The sequence below is a fragment of the Neophocaena asiaeorientalis genome, unplaced genomic scaffold, assembly GCF_003031525.2.
Source record: "Neophocaena asiaeorientalis asiaeorientalis breed wild unplaced genomic scaffold, Neophocaena_asiaeorientalis_V1.1 scaffold46, whole genome shotgun sequence".
Lineage (NCBI taxonomy): Eukaryota > Metazoa > Chordata > Mammalia > Artiodactyla > Phocoenidae > Neophocaena > Neophocaena asiaeorientalis.
Genome location: NW_020175393.1, coordinates 3,942,274 through 3,959,654, shown reverse-complemented (window position 1 = coordinate 3,959,654; position 17,381 = coordinate 3,942,274). Strand labels below are relative to the sequence as shown.

The window sequence follows — 17,381 nt, the reverse complement described above, 5'->3', positions numbered from 1 at the left end:
CCTACTGAAGATGACATTTAATGCTAGTGGGCATGAGTGGGTGCTAAGAAGCCTTGGAAAGTTGTTGAACAGAAGGTGAGCTGACGAGAACTGTACATTCAGAAAGGCTGTGGAGAATAAATAAAAAATAAGGTGGAGAGAGCTGAGGTGAGGATGTGTAGTTAAGGGGGACATTTAGATATTCTGAAGACTCAGATCAATGATGGCATCTGAAGGACTGGGTCTGGAAGTCAGGTTTTAGGAAGGTTGTGAGGTTGGTGTTAGGTTTAACAAGCAATTCAGGAACTTGATTATGGCTAGAGTCAGGTTGGGGTGAGGTTTTGAGCTGAAGTTTATACCAGGGTTGGATTTTAAGTCAGAAATTGGAAGAATCTAATAGCAGGGCTGGGTGTCACTGGAGGTGTCGGGCAGACTTAGGAAGGGACATTTAAGTGTTCTGGGATATGCCTGGGGCTTAGTGTCTGAAGCAGTGGTACTCAGGTGAGGCATTTGGAAATGTATGGGGTGTTTTGTTTATTTATTTATTTGTATTTATTTAGTTTTGGCTGTGTTGGGTCTTTGTTGCTGCGAGCAGGCTTTCTCTAGTTGCGGTGAGCGGGGGCTACTCTTTGTTGCGGTGCACGGGCTTCTCACTGTGGTGGCTTCTCTTGTTGTGGAGCCCGGGCTCTAGGTGCACGGGCTTCAGTAGTTGTGGCACAAGGCTCAGGAGCTGTGTCTCACGGGCTGTAGAGAGCAGGCTCAGTAGTTGTGGCGCACGGGCTTAGTTGCTCTGCGGCATGTGGGACCTTCCCAGGCCAGGGCTTGAACCCGTGTCCTCTGCCTTGGCAGGTGGATTCTTAACCACTGCGCCAGCAGGGAAGCCTGGAAGGTCAGTTCTAATGTCTTTAAAAATGTGACATTTTATTGGAAATGCATTTTATGTTTTTGTTTTTTTGGCCGAGCCATGCAGCATGTGGGATCTTAGTTTCCCGACTAGGGATGGAACCCGTGCCCCCTGTAGTGGAAGCACAAAGTCTTAACCACTGGACCACCAGGGAAGTCCCTGGAAGTGCATTTAAAATTTTCTGTCTTGATATTTGGAGACTCCAGTGGACTAGCTACTGTTGCCAAGGCAGTATGACTTTGGGCTATTGCAGGGATCCAAAGGGGTTTTTGAAAAAATTATTAACATGAGAAAAATGGAAAAAGTAAATATAGAAGCCAAATTCAGCCTCTTTTCTCTTCAAAATGCATAAAATACAGATCCTCTGGTTATATCTCTGATTAAAAAATACAAAGACTCATGAAGTGACTTTCCCAACTGGCAGAGAGACTTTCTCCCAGTCGGTAGAGCTGGTACCATCAGAGTCCTCTTCTCATTCTTTGTTCTGGATTGAGGCCCCTCTGAAAATGTGGGACATTGATTCTACACAATATTAACTCCTCACCTCCCAACATGTTTACCTCCAAATAGAAAAATCCTTTATGTGAATAAAGGTGGCCATTGAGGTCCAGAGTGTTCTCTTTGAGGGAACTTGTGAAGAGAAGATAGAAATGCATGGTGCAAACCATACATATACATTCAGTTGGGTTCCAAAAGATTCAAATGCAGATGAGAATAAAGATCCCACCACCAACACATTTTTTTTCTCTGTGATTATTCCTTCTAGTCAGTATAATGTAAAAGTGTTTGGTCACGAAGGTGGGCTCAAATCATCTGATGATGGGAAGAATCAAAGGCTCTATTTCCTGGAATACTACATAAAACTTCTGTAGAAACAGATAACATCTTTGCTTCCTACTAACTGGAATGTGGTATTTTAAAATCAGAAGTCCAGCTGCATATCAAGAAACCCTGTAGTACAAGGCACTTAAAAAAAATTATTTATTTATTCTTGGCTCTTTCGGGTTTTCATTTCTGTGCGTGGGCTTTCTCTACTTGCGGCGAGCGGGGGCTATTCTTCATCGCGGTGCATGGGCTTCTAATTGTCGTGGCTTCTCTTGTTGCAGAGCACAGGCTCTAGACGCGCAGGCTCAGTAGTTGTGCCTCAAGGGCTTAGCAGCTCTGTGGCCTGTGGGATCTTCCCAGACCAGGGCTCGAACCCGTGTCCCCTATATTGACAGGCAGATTCTTAACCACTGCACCACCAGGGAAGCCCAGTACAAGGCACTTTTTAATCAAAACCTCCAAAACCAGGGTCTCCAAGGGTTCAAACAAAATCCTACGTTGCGGTGGCTTAGCTGCTCTGTGGCCTGTGGGATCTTCCCAGACCAGGGCCCGAACCCGTGTCCCCTATATTGACAGGCAGATTCTTAACCACTGCACCACCAGGGAAGCCCAGTACAAGGCACTTTTTAATCAAAACCTCCAAAACCAGGGTCTCCAAGGGTTCAAACAAAATCCTACGTTGTTACCAGAGACTGGGAGATAAACAGGAAGTCTCTGAAGTGCAATGAAAATACAACTCACAAACCTCAGAGTAACGATTTTTAAAGAACTGTTTGGAAGCTCTAGGAAAGTGCCTGTCTCATGCTGGGAAGCTCGCTGGACCCCAACGGCTCCTGCTCCCAATAAATGATGCTGGGAGTGTGTCTGGAAGAATAAACATGAGACTGAGCATTCATAGGAAAGGTATAGGTTTGATGTCCATGTGCGTCTTCACACGGGAACACGTGAGCAGATCTTTAGTTCCATTCTAGGCAAGCTCCTCTCATCCGACCATTCAAAACTGCCCAGCCACTCCTACCATGGACAGATACTTACTTTCACTGAATGCTCAGGGGAAATCACCTGGTTTGGATTCGGTTTGAGTTTGATCCTGTGACACCATCAGCATTTCCCACCAGAGATAAATGAGGAGATTCTGGCCATTATTAGTATGCTATGAACACAGGTGTCCTGGCTGTACTTGCCAACCCTCCTTCTATTTTTATTCACCTACCTACCTGTGAGTGCCTTTGACCTACTCTGAGCTCAGACCCTTGATCTATTAGAGTAACTCTGTCTTTCTTTAAAAATGAACAGGCACAGCTTCCCTGGTGGCTTAGTGGTTGAGAATCTGCCTGCTAATGCAGGGGACATAGGTTCGAGCCCTGGTCTGGGAGGATCCCACATGCTGCGGAGCAACTAAGCCCGTGCGCCACAACTACTGAGCCTGCGCGTCTGGAGCCTGTGCTCCACAACAAGAGAGGCGACGATAGTGAGAGGCCCGCGCAACACGATGAAGAGTGGCCCCCGCTTGCCACAACTAGAGAAGGCCCACGCACAGAAACGAAGACGCAACACAGCAAAAACAAACAAATTAATTAATAAACTCCTACCCCCAACATCAAAAAAAAAAAAAAAAAAGAACAGGCAATAAAATGAATTTAACCCAGAAGCAGCAGCTCAGCAAGGGAAATGAAAACATCAGAAGCACCTTTTCGGCCGAGGCCAGAGCTTCAGGGGTCCCTCCAGTCCCCTCCCCCGCCCCCTCCTCCCTGGTACTTTATCTAATAGAGGAAGGAGCACGGAGGGACTTGGCTGAATCAAGGGACCTGCGAGACTATGGATGAGTTTTAAGCCCGAGACGCAATTAAATATTATTGGAACCTACTGTAAGGGGGGCGGGGAGGGGAGGTTAGGAGGCTGAGAGGCTGAGTCCCAAAGCAGCGGGTCCAGCCCCGGGACCCCGCGCAGACGAACCCCACCCCACCCCGCCCGCTCGATTCCCAGCAGCCAGGAGGAGGAGCCCTGCGACTCCAGCCCGGACTCTGCACCTCCCCTCCCCGAGTCCCCTCAGGACGCGCAAGTCGGGCCCCTTGCTCACCCCAGCCGGCCCGAGCAAGCCGGGCGGTGGGCAGGGGCGAGATGAGGGGCCGAAGTTCCCCTGGACGAAGATGCTGCGCGCAGCTCTTCCTAAAGAGCAGGGGCGGCTCGAAGCGAACCCCTGTGCCTCAAAAGTTGGTCTCGCCGGGAGGGGAGGCCCGGGGACGCGGCGCCGGGGCCGGGCCCAACTTACCTGGCGCGCGGCCCGGAGGGCGGACGGGGATTAGCTGGCGGGGTCAGTCCAGCCCGCGGCGTCAGTTCGGCCATGGGCGCGGCCGGGCTTCGTGCCGCCCTCTCCTCGGGCGCTGGGCACTCTGCCAGGGTGGAGGGAAGAGACGCCGAGCCGGGAATTCACGCTCCGCGAGACCCGGGCTCCATTCTGGACGGCGGGGGCGGGGCCGCTTGGCCCTCTGTCACGTGCCCGGCCCTATTTCAGGCGCCCTAGCTTTAGGGCAGGTGCCCAGCCTTCAAATCATGTAAACCGGCTCTTCGTCTCTGAAAGGGCTCCAGGTCACTGTTTGCCCTTCCAGCCTGCAACTTTAAAAGTTGTAACTTCCCCGTTGACCCCAGCGCCTAACATAGCTTCTGGCAGAAAGGCTTGAGATCAGTGATTGTTCAACGCTTGGATAAGTGAGACCCTTCTCTTGGGGGAGGGGTGTGGGGACAGGAGGAAGAGGCTCAGATGGAAAGGGAAGAAGGAAGTTTGGGGAGAACTCAAGAGAAAGAGCAGGGATGAACACAGCCCGCCCACCCAAATACTGCCGCTTTTACACGCTCCACTGTTCTCGACCACCAGCCCCGTTTTCCAGATGCCAAGACCCACGCAGACCTGCGGCTTGCAAACTGTAAGCCCAAGAGTCAAGCCAGGTAGTTCTGCCTCTGGAGAAACAAAGGGCAGTCAGACTGCAGACAGCCTGTGAGGCTGTGTGGCCACTGGGCCGCCCGACCAGGCTGGAAGTGCCTCGTCGGATGCTCAAGGCTGAACTCTGTCTCATCTGTGAGGTGAGGCGATTTGAGCCAGAGAGTCAGGCACCCCGTAGCCAAGCCCTCCTCTCTGGGCACCTCCTTGGGGTTCCGTCAACCCCATCCAGCCCATGCTCTCCAGCAACAAGGACGAGCTGCACTGGCTGCGCTTGGCTGCAGCACACCAGGGAGCAGGACTTTGAGATGAACGGCCGAGCCCTTTGCATCCTCACCAAGGACGACTTCCCACTCCGTTCCCTGGGTTCAGGTCAGGGTCACTCACTGGCTTCTCTGATGCAAACCAGGGGGAGCGGGGGTGGGCGTGGAGAGCTGTCTTGCTCTCTCCCTCTCCCTTCCCCGTTTCCATCCTAAGTCCTCTGTGTAGCATCTCCATCAGGACGAATCTTGTGACGGACATGCCAGCTGACACCTGGTCAGCAGCCTGCCCTCCAGCGCCCCCCACCCCCACCCCCGCCGCTTCAGCTGACGTTCTGTATGAGTTGCTCCAGTACATCAAGACCTAGCGGCAAGCTGTGGCATGTGGGCCCTTTTTCGGAAGAGCTGTCAGGCAGAGGGTGCCCACTCAGCCCTTCCCCTGCTGCCTGGAAGGTGAGGAGGCTCTCTGAGACCCTCCCCCAGATTGGCCTCATCAGAGGGCAGAGCTTCTTCCAGGCAAAATGATGAAAGAGGCAGCATTGTGGGCCAAGCTCCCCATCTCCCCCTGCCCTGCCTCCCTAACTCTCACCCCTGCCCTCTGTGACTGTCCTCTAGCCGAGGGGCCTTGCTTCTCATCTCCCCCTTTCTCTGCTCTCCTCTCCAGCAGAGGGTTGTTTATGTGGCATCCCTCTCTTCTCCTCCTGATCTCTCCATGGAAATTGCTCTCCTCAGGGTCTCCAGGGACCTGCACACAGGGCTGTTCATGTCACTCCCAGTCCTTACTCACTGCTGCAACCTTCCAGTTGCTTGGGCCAAAACGCTGGATGTCATTTTTGATTACTTTCTTTCTCTCTCATCCTCATCCCAACTGTCAACAACTCCTGCTGGCTCTACCTTCAAGATCTACCCAGAATCCAACCACTTCACACACCTGTAGTGCTGCCCAGGGTCCAGCCCCCGCCTCCTCTGGAGAACCTCCTCACTGGTCTCCTTGCTTCTGCCCTTGATCTCCTATGATCTATTCTCAACAGAGTAGCCAGAGATTCATAAGTCAGGTCATGTTACTTCTTTGCTCAAAATCTTCCAGTGGCTCTCATCTCACTCGTCAAAGCCCCAGTCCATACAACGACCTCCCTGCCCTCTGCTGTCCTCTCCCACTCCTTTCCCTCTCGCTCATGCTTCTCCAGCCACACCAGCCTCCCTGCTCATTGAACAAGCCAGAGACACCCCTGCCTCAGGGCCTTTGCACTTACTGTTCCCTCTGCCTTGCAATCTCTTCTCTACATGCCCACATAGCTCACTCATCTACCTCCTTAGGTGTCTGTTCAAATGTTATCATGTCTGTGAGGCATTTCCCAGAATTCCCTATTTGCCTTGTGCAGTAGTGCTTTATCCCTTCCCCCCATATTGTATACTACTTCTATTTCCTTTTTTATTTTAATCATCTGTCTTCCTCCCCCTCCCTACCCCACTAGAATATAAAGCTCCATGAGGGCAGAAGCTCTTTTCAGTTTAGTGATGTGTCCCCAACATTCTTAGAACAATGCCTGTCTCACTGAAGGTTCTCCATCAATAGTTATTGGGTGGATGAAGAGGGCACCTGGGTTCTGGACCTGGCTGTGTCACCTCTTGGCATTGTGAACAATTTTACAGATGAGGGAGCAGGTTTGAGAAACTAAGTTACTTGTCTGGGAGCTAGGGTTAGCACCTGGGCTGTCTGGCCCTCACCCACACCCTCCAGTGCTTCCCTGACCTTGTAACCAGGGGCTGGGTGTGGGGAGAGCACTAGGAGTGCAGCCCCACGGGCTCCTGCGCATGTCACTGAGGGGGTCTGGGTCGGGGGAGGCTCTGGGCCCAAAGAATCGATGGTGCTCCTCTGCTTGCAGAGGGGATCGGGGCCTCCTGCAGCAGCCACCAGCCCTGGGGCTTGCCAGCTCCTTGAGCCATGTGGATGCCCCTGGCCTAGCCAGCTGGCCCCTCAGCAGGCAGGAGTCACTCAGTTTATCTCACTGTGTGGAGCTCAGCTGCAGGGCTGAGGGAGTCTCCTCCTTCCCCACGATGCCACAGGCCCCCATTGATGGCAGGATCACTGGTGAGTAGGAGGCTGTGCTCCCCTGGCACACAGGAGGGAGGTGTGCTGAGGCTGAGTCCCAGAGGTGGGTGGGTGACAAGGAGGGTTATTTTGATCTGGGGAATGAGAGGGTCTGTGCTTGGCAGTGGTGTGTGGAGTGACTCTCCTGTGTGCTGGTCACAGTCTGGTCACAGCGGGCAGAAAGTGCTGCCCGGGATCGCCAAGCCCACCCTATGTCCAGGCCAGGGACGATTTACCAGTCATAGTTCAGACAGTCAGACTGGCCTAGAGTATGCCCCCTCCCCCTTTAAAACTTTATTTTTATAATTAATTTTTAAAAATTAATTTATTTTTGGCTGCTTTGGGTCTTTGTTGCTGCGTGCGGGCTTTCTCTAGTTGTGGCGAGCGGGAGCTACTCTTTGTTGCAGTGTGTGGGCTTCTCATTGCCGTGGCTTCTCTTGTTGTGGAGCACGAGCTCTAGTCGTGTGAGCTTCAGTAGTTGTGGCTCGCGGGCTCAGTTGCTCTGCGGCATGTGGGATCTTCCTGGACCAGGGATCGAACCAGTGTCCCCTGCATTGGCAGGAGGATTCTTAACCACTGCATCACCAGGGAAGCCCAAAAACTTTATTTATTTTTAAATAGTTGAGTGTTTACTATGTGCCAGGCATGGTTCTAAGGCTTTTATTTAACTTCCCAACAGCCCTCTGAGGTTGGTATTATTATTAGCCCCATTTTACAGATAAGGAAAATGAGGCACAGAGAGGTTAAGTGACCTTCCCATGGTCACACAGCAGGAAGTAGCAGAATTGAAGTGTGAATCCAGGCAGTCTGACTCTAGGGCCTGAGCTCTAATCAGGTGATATACTTCTCCACATTCATTGTTAAAGGACTGACTAACAGACAGGTAACCAGACGGACTGACAGGTAAGCTGACTGCCTTCCCAAAGTGTGTTTTCTAGTCATGGCGGGGCCACTACATTTATCCTAAGACACCACAGAGGGGGCAGAAACTTAGCTCCTGGGTTGAAAGTGACTGGGAGTCACTGAAACACAGTTATTTAATTTTAATATAATACTTAACATTCTTTGAGCACTTACTCTGTACCAGGCACTGTGCTAAGGGTCTTTTGGTCGATTATGTTACTTAATCCTCACATCACCCAACACGAGGAAACTATGGCTCAGAAGAAGTCCGGTAACCTGCCCCCCACACCCGAGCCAGGTGGCCCAGGTGGGACTTACGAGCTTGCGCCCAGGCTCCCTCTGCCACTTGCCCTTCATGATAGCACATTCGATTTTCCAGAACCTCCTGCTAGGGTGCTGGCTGGATAGGATGGATGTTACAATCCTGATTTAATAGAGATCCGGGAGGTTGAGTGACTGGGCCAGGGGCAGAGAGGGACCTGGAGACAGGGTTCCAGCTGCCAGCCACTGGCCAGTGCCCCTGCCACCTGCCCCCAGGCGAAGGGTGTTGGCTTTGGTGTCTGAAGAGCTGGGGTAGGCTCCCCATTCCGCCTGCTCCTTAGAAGCCTGGTGACTGGGATATGTCCATACCTCTCTGAGCCCATTTCCTCATCCCTTCCTGGGGGTAAAGGTCTCCACCTGTTAGAGTCAGGATGATTGAATGAGATGAGTAATGAGGCCCCACGTGTGGCTGTTTCTGTTAGTACCGTCGTCTTCACCATCCCGCTGCTCGCCGGGGCCCCGGCTTCGAGAGCCCCAGAGCACCTTTCCCATGCTCATCCTCACAGCTCCATGAAGGCGCCCCATCTGCACCCTCTGTGCTCAACTGCAGACTGCCAGCTGCTGTGGGATTACAAGTATCAGCTGCTCTCTGACACCTGGTACGAGCCCTGCATCAAGTGGGAAGACAATAATGCCAAGATCTTCTGAGTTGTGGATCCAAATGGGCTTGCCAGATTCTGGGGAAACCACAAGGTGAACCTCAGCCAGCAGGCAGGATGGTCTCAACACACATGATAGGGCAGGGGCCACAGTGGACCCCTCAGCACTAGGGGACAGGCCTCAACTGATGGGAGCTTCACCAGCAGCCCCAGAAGTGTTGGGATCATTTTTTTCTTAAAATTTTTTTTGAATTTTATTTATTTAGTTTTTATACAGCAGGTTCTTATTAGTTATCTATTTTATACATATTAGTGTATATATGTCAATCCCAATCTCACAATTCATCCCTCCACTCCCCACCCTCACTTCCCCCCTTGGTGTCCATACGTTTGTTCTCTACATCTGTGTCTCAGAGGCCTTGCAAACTGGTTCATCTGTACCATTTTTCTAAGTTCCACATATATGCGTTAATATACGATATTTGTTTTTCCCTTTCTGACTTACTTCACTCTGTATGACAGTCTCTAGGTTCATCCACGTCTCTATAAATAACCCAATTTCGTTCCTTTTTATGGCTGAGTAATATTCCATTGTATATATATACCACATCTTCTTTATCCATTCGTCTGTTGATGGGCATTTAGGTTGCTTCCATGACCTGGCTATTGTAAATAGTGCTGCAGTGAACATTGGGGTGCATGTGCCTTTCTGAATTATGGTTTTCTCTGGGTATATGCCCAGTAGTGGGATTGCTGGGTCATATGGTAATTCTATTTTTAGTTTTTTAAGGAACCTCCACATATTCTCCATAGTGGCTGTTGCTGGGATCATTTTATTTTGGGAGATTCCGAGGAACAGGCAGTTACTTCTTGAGGATGGGGACTGGCCCTGGAACTCAGGAATCTTGCCTTCTAATTGCTTAATTCCACCTTTCCCTAGCATTTGAGGCTTTCAAAGCACGCTTACATGAATTGTGCATCATTTGCTGTTAAGCCAGATGAGGAAGCTGGTACCCTGGAGGAAGCTGGGACAGAAACCCAGGTCTCAGGCCCTGCAGAACATCAGCTGTCAGGGCTGGAAAGGCCTGGGGATGACCGAGGCCAGCATTCCTAACGTGAGGGGCGCCCATACCTAAATGGGTGTCTGCCAGGGGATTTTAGGTGGTTTACTCCAAATTCTAATAATTATTTATTTTAGTAAGCATTAGGATTACAAAATTTAACTACTTTGTCAATCTCGTGATTGACAGTGGTGATATAAAACCAGTGTGCTAGTCTATAAATAAATTCATTTAGGTTAAAAAGAGTCTTTAAAGAAAACTATTAACAATAATGATCAGGCTTCCCTGGTGGCGCACTGGTTGAGAATCTGCCTGCCAATGCAGGGGACATGGATTCGAGCCCTGGTCCGGAAAGATCCCACCTGCTGTGGAGCAACTAAGCCCATGCGCCACAACTACTGAGCCTGTGCTCTAGAGCCTGCAAGCCACAACTACTAAGTCCGTATGCTGCAACTACTGAAGCCCTTGTGCCTAGAGCCCGTGCTCTGCAACAAGAGAAGCCACCACAATGAGAAGCCCCACGCACCACAGCGAAGAGTAGCCCCCGCTCGCCGCCATTAGAGAAAGCCCATGCGCAGCAACAAAGACCCAACACGGCCAAAAATAAATAAATAAGTTAAATAAATTAAAACAAACAAACAAAAAACCAATAATGATCATCTGCAATATATAGCATCTCCTAAAATGGCACAGCATTTGACTGCCAAGCATTGCTCAAAGGGCTTTGCCTGTATTAACTCATTTAATCCTCACAACAACCTCATGGGGTGGATATTATCAGATGGGGAAACTGAGGCACAGAGAGGTGTATCAACTTGTCCCAGTGTTTGCAGCCAGTAGGTGGCAGAGCAGAGACCTGAATCCAGACCAAGTAGCTCTGGGCGACACCCTGTTTTGTGGCCTCTGGGTAGTGCTGGTGGCTGGAAGGATGCAAATGACTAAAGTTTGGGTGTGCTTATCTGGAGGGAGGGCAACTGAGGGCCCAAGAGCAGCAATTCCATTTAATGAGCACAGACCACATGTTAAGCACTGTGCTAAGTGCTCTCATGGATTAACTAATTTAATGCTCACAATAAATCTGTGAGATTGATGTTTTTATCTTCATTTTATAGTTGGGGCAACAGATACAGAGAGGTAAAGAAACTTATCCAAGGTCACACAGCTGCCAAATGGTGGAGCTGGAGCTTAAATTGACACCAAAGCCCAGCCTCTTTGTCCCTACTCTGTCTGCACAGTCCACTCCCCAGAGAGAGGAAAAACTGACTTGGTCAAAGTCACACAGCTAGGTGGCAAGGCCCTCATGCTACCCCACCATGCTGTCTCTCCTACTAACTATATATTTATTTGTTACTACTCGTGACATTTGCCATTTAAAAGCAGCATGCAATTCACTCCTGGCCCATGGGTCTCAGTCAAGTAGGTGACAGAACCATCCCATTGTTTCTTCCCACACCCCCCACCCTGGCCTTCCCCTGCCTTTCTCCTTCCCAATGCATGAGAACTTTCATATTCCCTAACAGACCCTTGGGCTGAGGGGCTTAAGAAACCATCCAGTCCAACCTGCTCATTCCCAGGCCTGGAAGGAGCAGGGTGGGGAGTAGGGGCTGATGTGGGGCTGCTTTTCCTTCCAGAAGCAGGTGAATGTGACCTATGAGAAGATGTCACGTGCCTTGTGCCCCTACCATAATCTGAACATCATTAAGAAGGAACCCAGGCAGAAACTCCTGTTCAGGTGAGTGGCCTAGGGGCCAAGATGCCAGGCGGAGTGGAGCTGGGGTGGGGTGGCCTGGAAGCCCTCTGCAGCTGGGGCACTGGCTGATTTGCAGCTGGGGCCTGAATTCCAGATTTCTGAAGACACCCAGGAAGATCAATCAGGACAAGGGCAACAGCAGGGAGCTTCTGGAGAGCCAGGAGCAGGACAGGGTGGACTTCAAGGAGGAGATGCTGGAAGTCTCTCTGTGAAGGACATGTGGACTCCAGACACCGGGCACCAACAGGTCAGAGACTGAGTCTCCCACGAAGGCAGCTAGCTGTTCCTCCCTCCTCCCAGGGCAGCAGGGAACCCCAGCTGGGTTTTGCACTCTCGGATCAGAGCTGGTGTCTCAGACCTCAAAGCTGCCTGGGGATCTGGAACAGCTGAGAACCGGCAGGCCTCACCTCCAGGACACTGTGGGGGCATTCTTTGGGTAGGGCAGTGCTGGTTGCTAAGTGGGAGCACGGGGAGTGAACTTTCTCCCTACCCTGCCCCTTAGTACCTGCCCAGCTCAGGAGAGGAAGCCAGTCGCTGAGAGAACATCCAGCCCAGTTCCTTCAATTTACAGAAGAAGGAAGCAGAAGTCCCTCACTGAGCCTCAGTTTTCCTCATCTGCAAAATGAGCATACTCATGAAAACCACCCTCAGGGGGCTGGTGCATGAAATGGAAAAAAGAATTACTGCTTTGTCAACCTTAGTAATGATAACAATGATGATGCCTGACAGTTAAGTGCTTACCATGTGCCAGGCTTTGTGCCAAGGGGTCTACCTATATTTTATCTCATTCAATTCACATACCAACCACTGGAGGTTTAAACATGGGGAAATGGAGGCAGAGGCTTGCCGAGCTGGGATGCTTCCCTCGAACCCAGTGCTGTGACCTGTTTTCTTTTAGTGCCTCTGAATGTCATGGGCACTTCTCAAGCAGAGGCCATAGCCCTACCTCTCTGCCCTCAGCATCTTCATAAACAGTTTATTTCACCTGGCCCAACTCCCCTGTCCTCAGTTTTCAGTCCTTGGCGACTCTGATCATGACCCAGTAAAGATCGCCCACGCCGCCCACATGCTGGCTTCCTATGCTCCTATACCCGTATCTGCCGATTGACCTTGGGCAAGTTATTCTCTCTCTTTGGAGCCTCACGTTTCTCATCTGCAAAATGGGGATGCTATTCCTAACCCGACCTCACAGGATTCCCAGAAAACTTGAATAAGACCGTAGTTGTGAAGTACGTGACTGCGGTATAAGGAATTAAGAAAACTCTGCAAACCCAAAGCTGCTCTAAAGCATGAAAATGCCTCTGCTATTGGTTCAGCTTCTCCTCGATGCTCCCCAGCCCCCCAGGTACCTCCTGATGGGGTCAGAGCCTCTGCCCTTGCAACCCCGGGGAAGCTGGCGGAGAAAGGGAAGGGAGTGTTTTCAGTTCATTGAAAACAGAACTTCCTGGATTCACATCTTCTTTTCTGGAAGGAGGAAACCACCTTTGCCTCTTGCCTCCAGCGGGTCAGGAAAATACCCCCACCGGCCACCCCCATCTGGCTGGGCCTGATCTGGCCTTGGGTCACTGTAGCTGAGAAGCTGATTTGGAACTCAAAGCTGTGACTGCTCATAAGCAGGGAAAATCCTGGCTTAGTCCCGTCTTGGGCCCTGGACAATTCCACACTAGAAGGGGCCAGGCAGGGGCCTTGGCCAAAAGGTTTAGCAGGAAAATCCTAGGCCCCTTTAGTCTTCCTGAGACTGTTCCATCTCCTTGACTTTGCTCCAGGATGAACCCATGCCCCATAGCGTTTCTCATCATCCCCAGTCCAGAACTACATAAGTGGACTGGGAGGGACCATCGAAATCAACTTGTCCAGCCTCTCCTCTTACAGACAAGGCAGCTGAGGCCAGAGAGGGGGAGTGACATGCCCAAGGACATACAGCCCAGCTCAGCGTGCTGCCTCTTCACAGTGCCTCATTTCTAATTGTCTCGCATCTCATGGGTCCAAGACGTAGAGGTTTAAATGAGAGGATGGAGTCATAAGTCACTTCTTCCAGTTATGATGTTGGCATCTGCCTGCTGTTGTGTTAATGGTTGTCAACAGCTGCATATCCCAAAGACTATGTCTTTATGGCGGCGGGGGGAGGGGGAGTGTTAAATCTCACCCAACGCTGGGACCGTTGGGGCCAGGAGTGAGAAGTGGGCTTGAGCAGAGTCCACCACCCCAGACCCCAGATCCCTGGACTCTCCACTCAGCTCTGGACTGAGCTGCACCCCGTTTCTCCAGGAACTTTAGGCCCTGGTCTGGGATGGATGCCTGGGTGCCAGAAATAAAGGGATTCATTCAGCCTTTCCTTCCATGAACATTAATTGAGCACCTCCTGTGTACCTGGCATGAAAGGAAGCTCTGGGTTTATATCCATTTTTTACACAATTAAATTCCTGAAAAGTGGTGGGTCACTGAAAACAACATATATCAAGATGGACTTCCTCACAAATCATCTTAACGAGCAGGAAATAGAGTCCCATGGTTTGAAAAAGTAGCCAGCCACGTCCTTTTTTGCCAGATTACATTAATGTCAACAGGAAATAAAGAGTTTATGAAAAAAAGTGAGTGTATTAAGAAGTTCATGATACAAGTCACTGTCTCCATCCAGTCAAGCCATTTACAGCACTAACCCAGGAGCATGGGCTCCATCACGTCCACCTTCTCCTTATGTGGATTCTTTTTTTTTTTTTAAGTTTTTTTTTGATGTGGACCATTTTTAAAGTCTTTACTGCTTCTGTTTTATATTTTGGTTTTTTGGCCACGAGGCACGTGGGATCTTAGCTCCCCAACCAGGGATCAAACCCGCACCCCCTGCATTGGAAGGCAAAGTCTTAACCACTGGACCACCAGGGAAGCCCCTCCTTATGTGGATTCTTGCCAACAAAGTCTTTTTCTCTTGAAAGAAAGCTCCAGATCTAGCACTTCCCCCCAGCTTTACTGAGACATATATAATGTTGTGCAAGTTTAAGGTGTACAATGTTCCAGCACTTTCTCCCATCCTAGTGGCCCTGCCACGTCTCAAGGCTCTTACTGCAGGAAGCCTGGGCTGATGCTGGTGACCCAACGTCTTTCTCATGCAGGATCCTAGTTGTGACAGCCTTTCTTGGCTTCTTCCTCTGGTTCCTCCCTATGGTGTTAATCTACATTTTCTAGTCAAGTGTTCTCTTAAGTTTTATAGAGACACACAGAAAACACACACACTTACAGAGCGAGGTCCTGATGCCTCCAAGCCATCCGGGGTCTGGTGGTGAACGTGAAGGTGGCCCAGGCTCAAGGAGGAGCCCTGTGCAATGCTGGTGTCAGGTCCCCTCGGTCCCCTCCTCCACGCTGGCTTGACCACTCAGTTTGATGACCTCTGAACTAAGCCACTCCTGGGACAGCCCCAAGATTTGGGTGGGGAGTTTTGAAGTGGGTTGTCCTGAAATCAGAATGTGCATGTTTAAAAAATTTTTTTAGTTTTTAAATTTTTATTTATTTATCTAGGCTGCACCACTCAGCATGCGGGATCTTAGTTCCCTGACCAGGGATCGAACCCTCTGCCCCCTGCAGTGGAAGCTTGGAGTCCTAATCACCTGACTGCTGGGGAAGTCCTCAAAATATGTTAATCGTGATCTTAATTTTTTAAATTCCCTAATGCTTGTAAATTAACTGCTCCTATGGGGAGGGCTGGGGGTGGTATACAAAGGAGAGTTGGGCCCTGCCCTTGGGAAGTTCACACGTCAGTGGGGGAAGCAGAAGTAGCTGATGAGCGGACTTTGTTGCAGTCCCCAGGGGGAGGTCACTGAGAGGTGAATGTGGAGAAAGTAGTGGCTCTGGTGAATTCTGCTTGCGGGGCAGGGGCAGGGAGAGTGTCCTAAGGAGATCACACAGGCTTCTGCTCTGTTTTTCTCCTTCCCTTTTGGAGGGGTGAAGTCTGGAGGTGCAGTGTGGAGGAGGGCCTTCTGATCATGAGGGGTCAGGGAGAATGTGACGTGCAGGGCAAATGGGAGCAGGGCAGACTGCAGAGGCCCGTCCCTGCAGGAGGGCAGAGGGGGTCCCTGAAGTTCATGCTGGGGTCAGCCCGGCTCACTCAGACAGGGAAGCAGACCAGGATTGGGGCTGAGACCCTGAGAGGGTGAGGAGAGAGCCTTTAGGAAGAGGGAGGGGGCCGTCCTGTGTCTGACCCATGAGGAATGCAGGGGGAAACTCCCAACAGCACCACCTGAGCATAACCATGCGGCAGCTGATGCTACGAGGATATAAAACATTGCTTGAAGCCCGTCCACAGGGAGAATTCAGTTGTTCACCCAACAGACTTTACTGGGAAGCGTGGTCCCAGGCCCTGTGCTGGCCCTGTGCACCATGTCACAGGAGCCCGACTGGCCTCTGACACCCATATCTAGGCTTGGGATGGACAGTTGATTAAAATTGTGCTCTTTTCTCGGGAATGAAGTGAAACTGGAAGGAGCAATGGTGAGAGGAGCAGCTGGCCTGGGATGGGGGCACGTTCCCCGCAGGGGCAGCTGAGCCCTGTGGTTCACTGCCCAGAGCAGAGTCTGAGGTGGGAGCTGGGGCCCATTTCAGGGTTTTAGGGGGGATGAGCAGAATCCAACACTCACCTCAGATGGAGCTGCACTGGCCCACTGACGCTCAGATGTTTTCAGGTCTGTTGACATTAAATGAACTTCGTGTGGTAAGGCTAATGCATGGAGCTCATCATGGCTTCTACTGGCGGTTACAGAGGCCTTTGATGATAATAAATGATACAGTAAGATAATAAGCAAATAATAGTGTAACAAACATAATGAAAATATGCACTTTGGCAGACAAAATCTTTCAGAATCTGATACCCATGTAGCAAAAACATGGAGGTTTTTTTGTTTTGTTTTTTTACTTCAAAGACAATTCAAGGTCACTCCCAAATGCAAAGATGAGTGGAATGAACAAATGAGCCTCCTCCTGCACCCTTCCCCCGCCCTCAGGTAGCTTCCCAGTTTGTCATCCCAGGAATCCGGAATAAAGTGTGGGAAGGACGCATTCCCTCCAAATCCAGGGATATGCCTCAGCAACTCCTGAGTCCTGTTAATAAGTCCTCCCTGTACTAGTGACCTCTCTGACGCCTGCTGGTGCCTGGCCCAGTGCAGGGCGCCCCCCTGATTTCTCGCAAACCCTGTAGTCTAGTCTGGTTTCACTGCTTAGGATTCTAGGGACACTCAGGCTGCAGGCTTCTCTCCATGGAAGAGCCTGCAGTTTAAAACCACGTTCACCAGGTGGCGCAAAGCCTCTTGTGTTGGTGTTCGGGCCACTTTCTGCTGAGTGTCTGTTCTGTGACAGAGCATGCCCGCCCTCTCCTACTAAGATGTGAGTACAACTCTCCAGCTCAGGCATGCTCTGTAAGGAGACATCCAGCCCCTGCTTGAATACAGGGATGGGGAGCTCACCACCTCTCTGGACAGAGTTAGTAGCAGGAGTGAGGGTGGAATTGAAGGTACCAAAAAGCTACTTGTTCAGTGATGTCACCCACCCTTTCCCAACCAGCAGGGCAATGGTTTCTGAAATTCCTAGATTCCCAGTCTCTTTGTTGGGAGTACCTTATCTGCTTTTCTTATCACCTCTTCCCTGAGTAGTTTACCAACTTTCTGAGCAGAGGCCAGAGGTGTGTCAAAAGTCTATCTACCCTCACCCACACACTCAGCCACTGATTTGGAATCAAAAGGACTGAGGCTCCCTCAGTTCCCTG

General features: G+C 50.7%; 1 protein-coding gene across 1 annotated transcript; it reads left to right on the top strand.

Moving 5' to 3' along the window:
• Nucleotides 1-4,954: 4,954 nt before the first annotated feature.
• On the top strand, nt 4,955-11,844 carry ETV7 (ETS variant transcription factor 7). The gene is given in 7 exon segments (XM_024766055.1): nt 4,955-5,018; nt 5,234-5,359; nt 5,522-5,576; nt 6,793-6,998; nt 8,773-8,915; nt 11,514-11,614; nt 11,727-11,844. Coding segments are annotated over 7 exon segments (813 nt in total).
• The last annotated feature ends 5,537 nt before the right edge of the window (nt 11,845-17,381 follow it).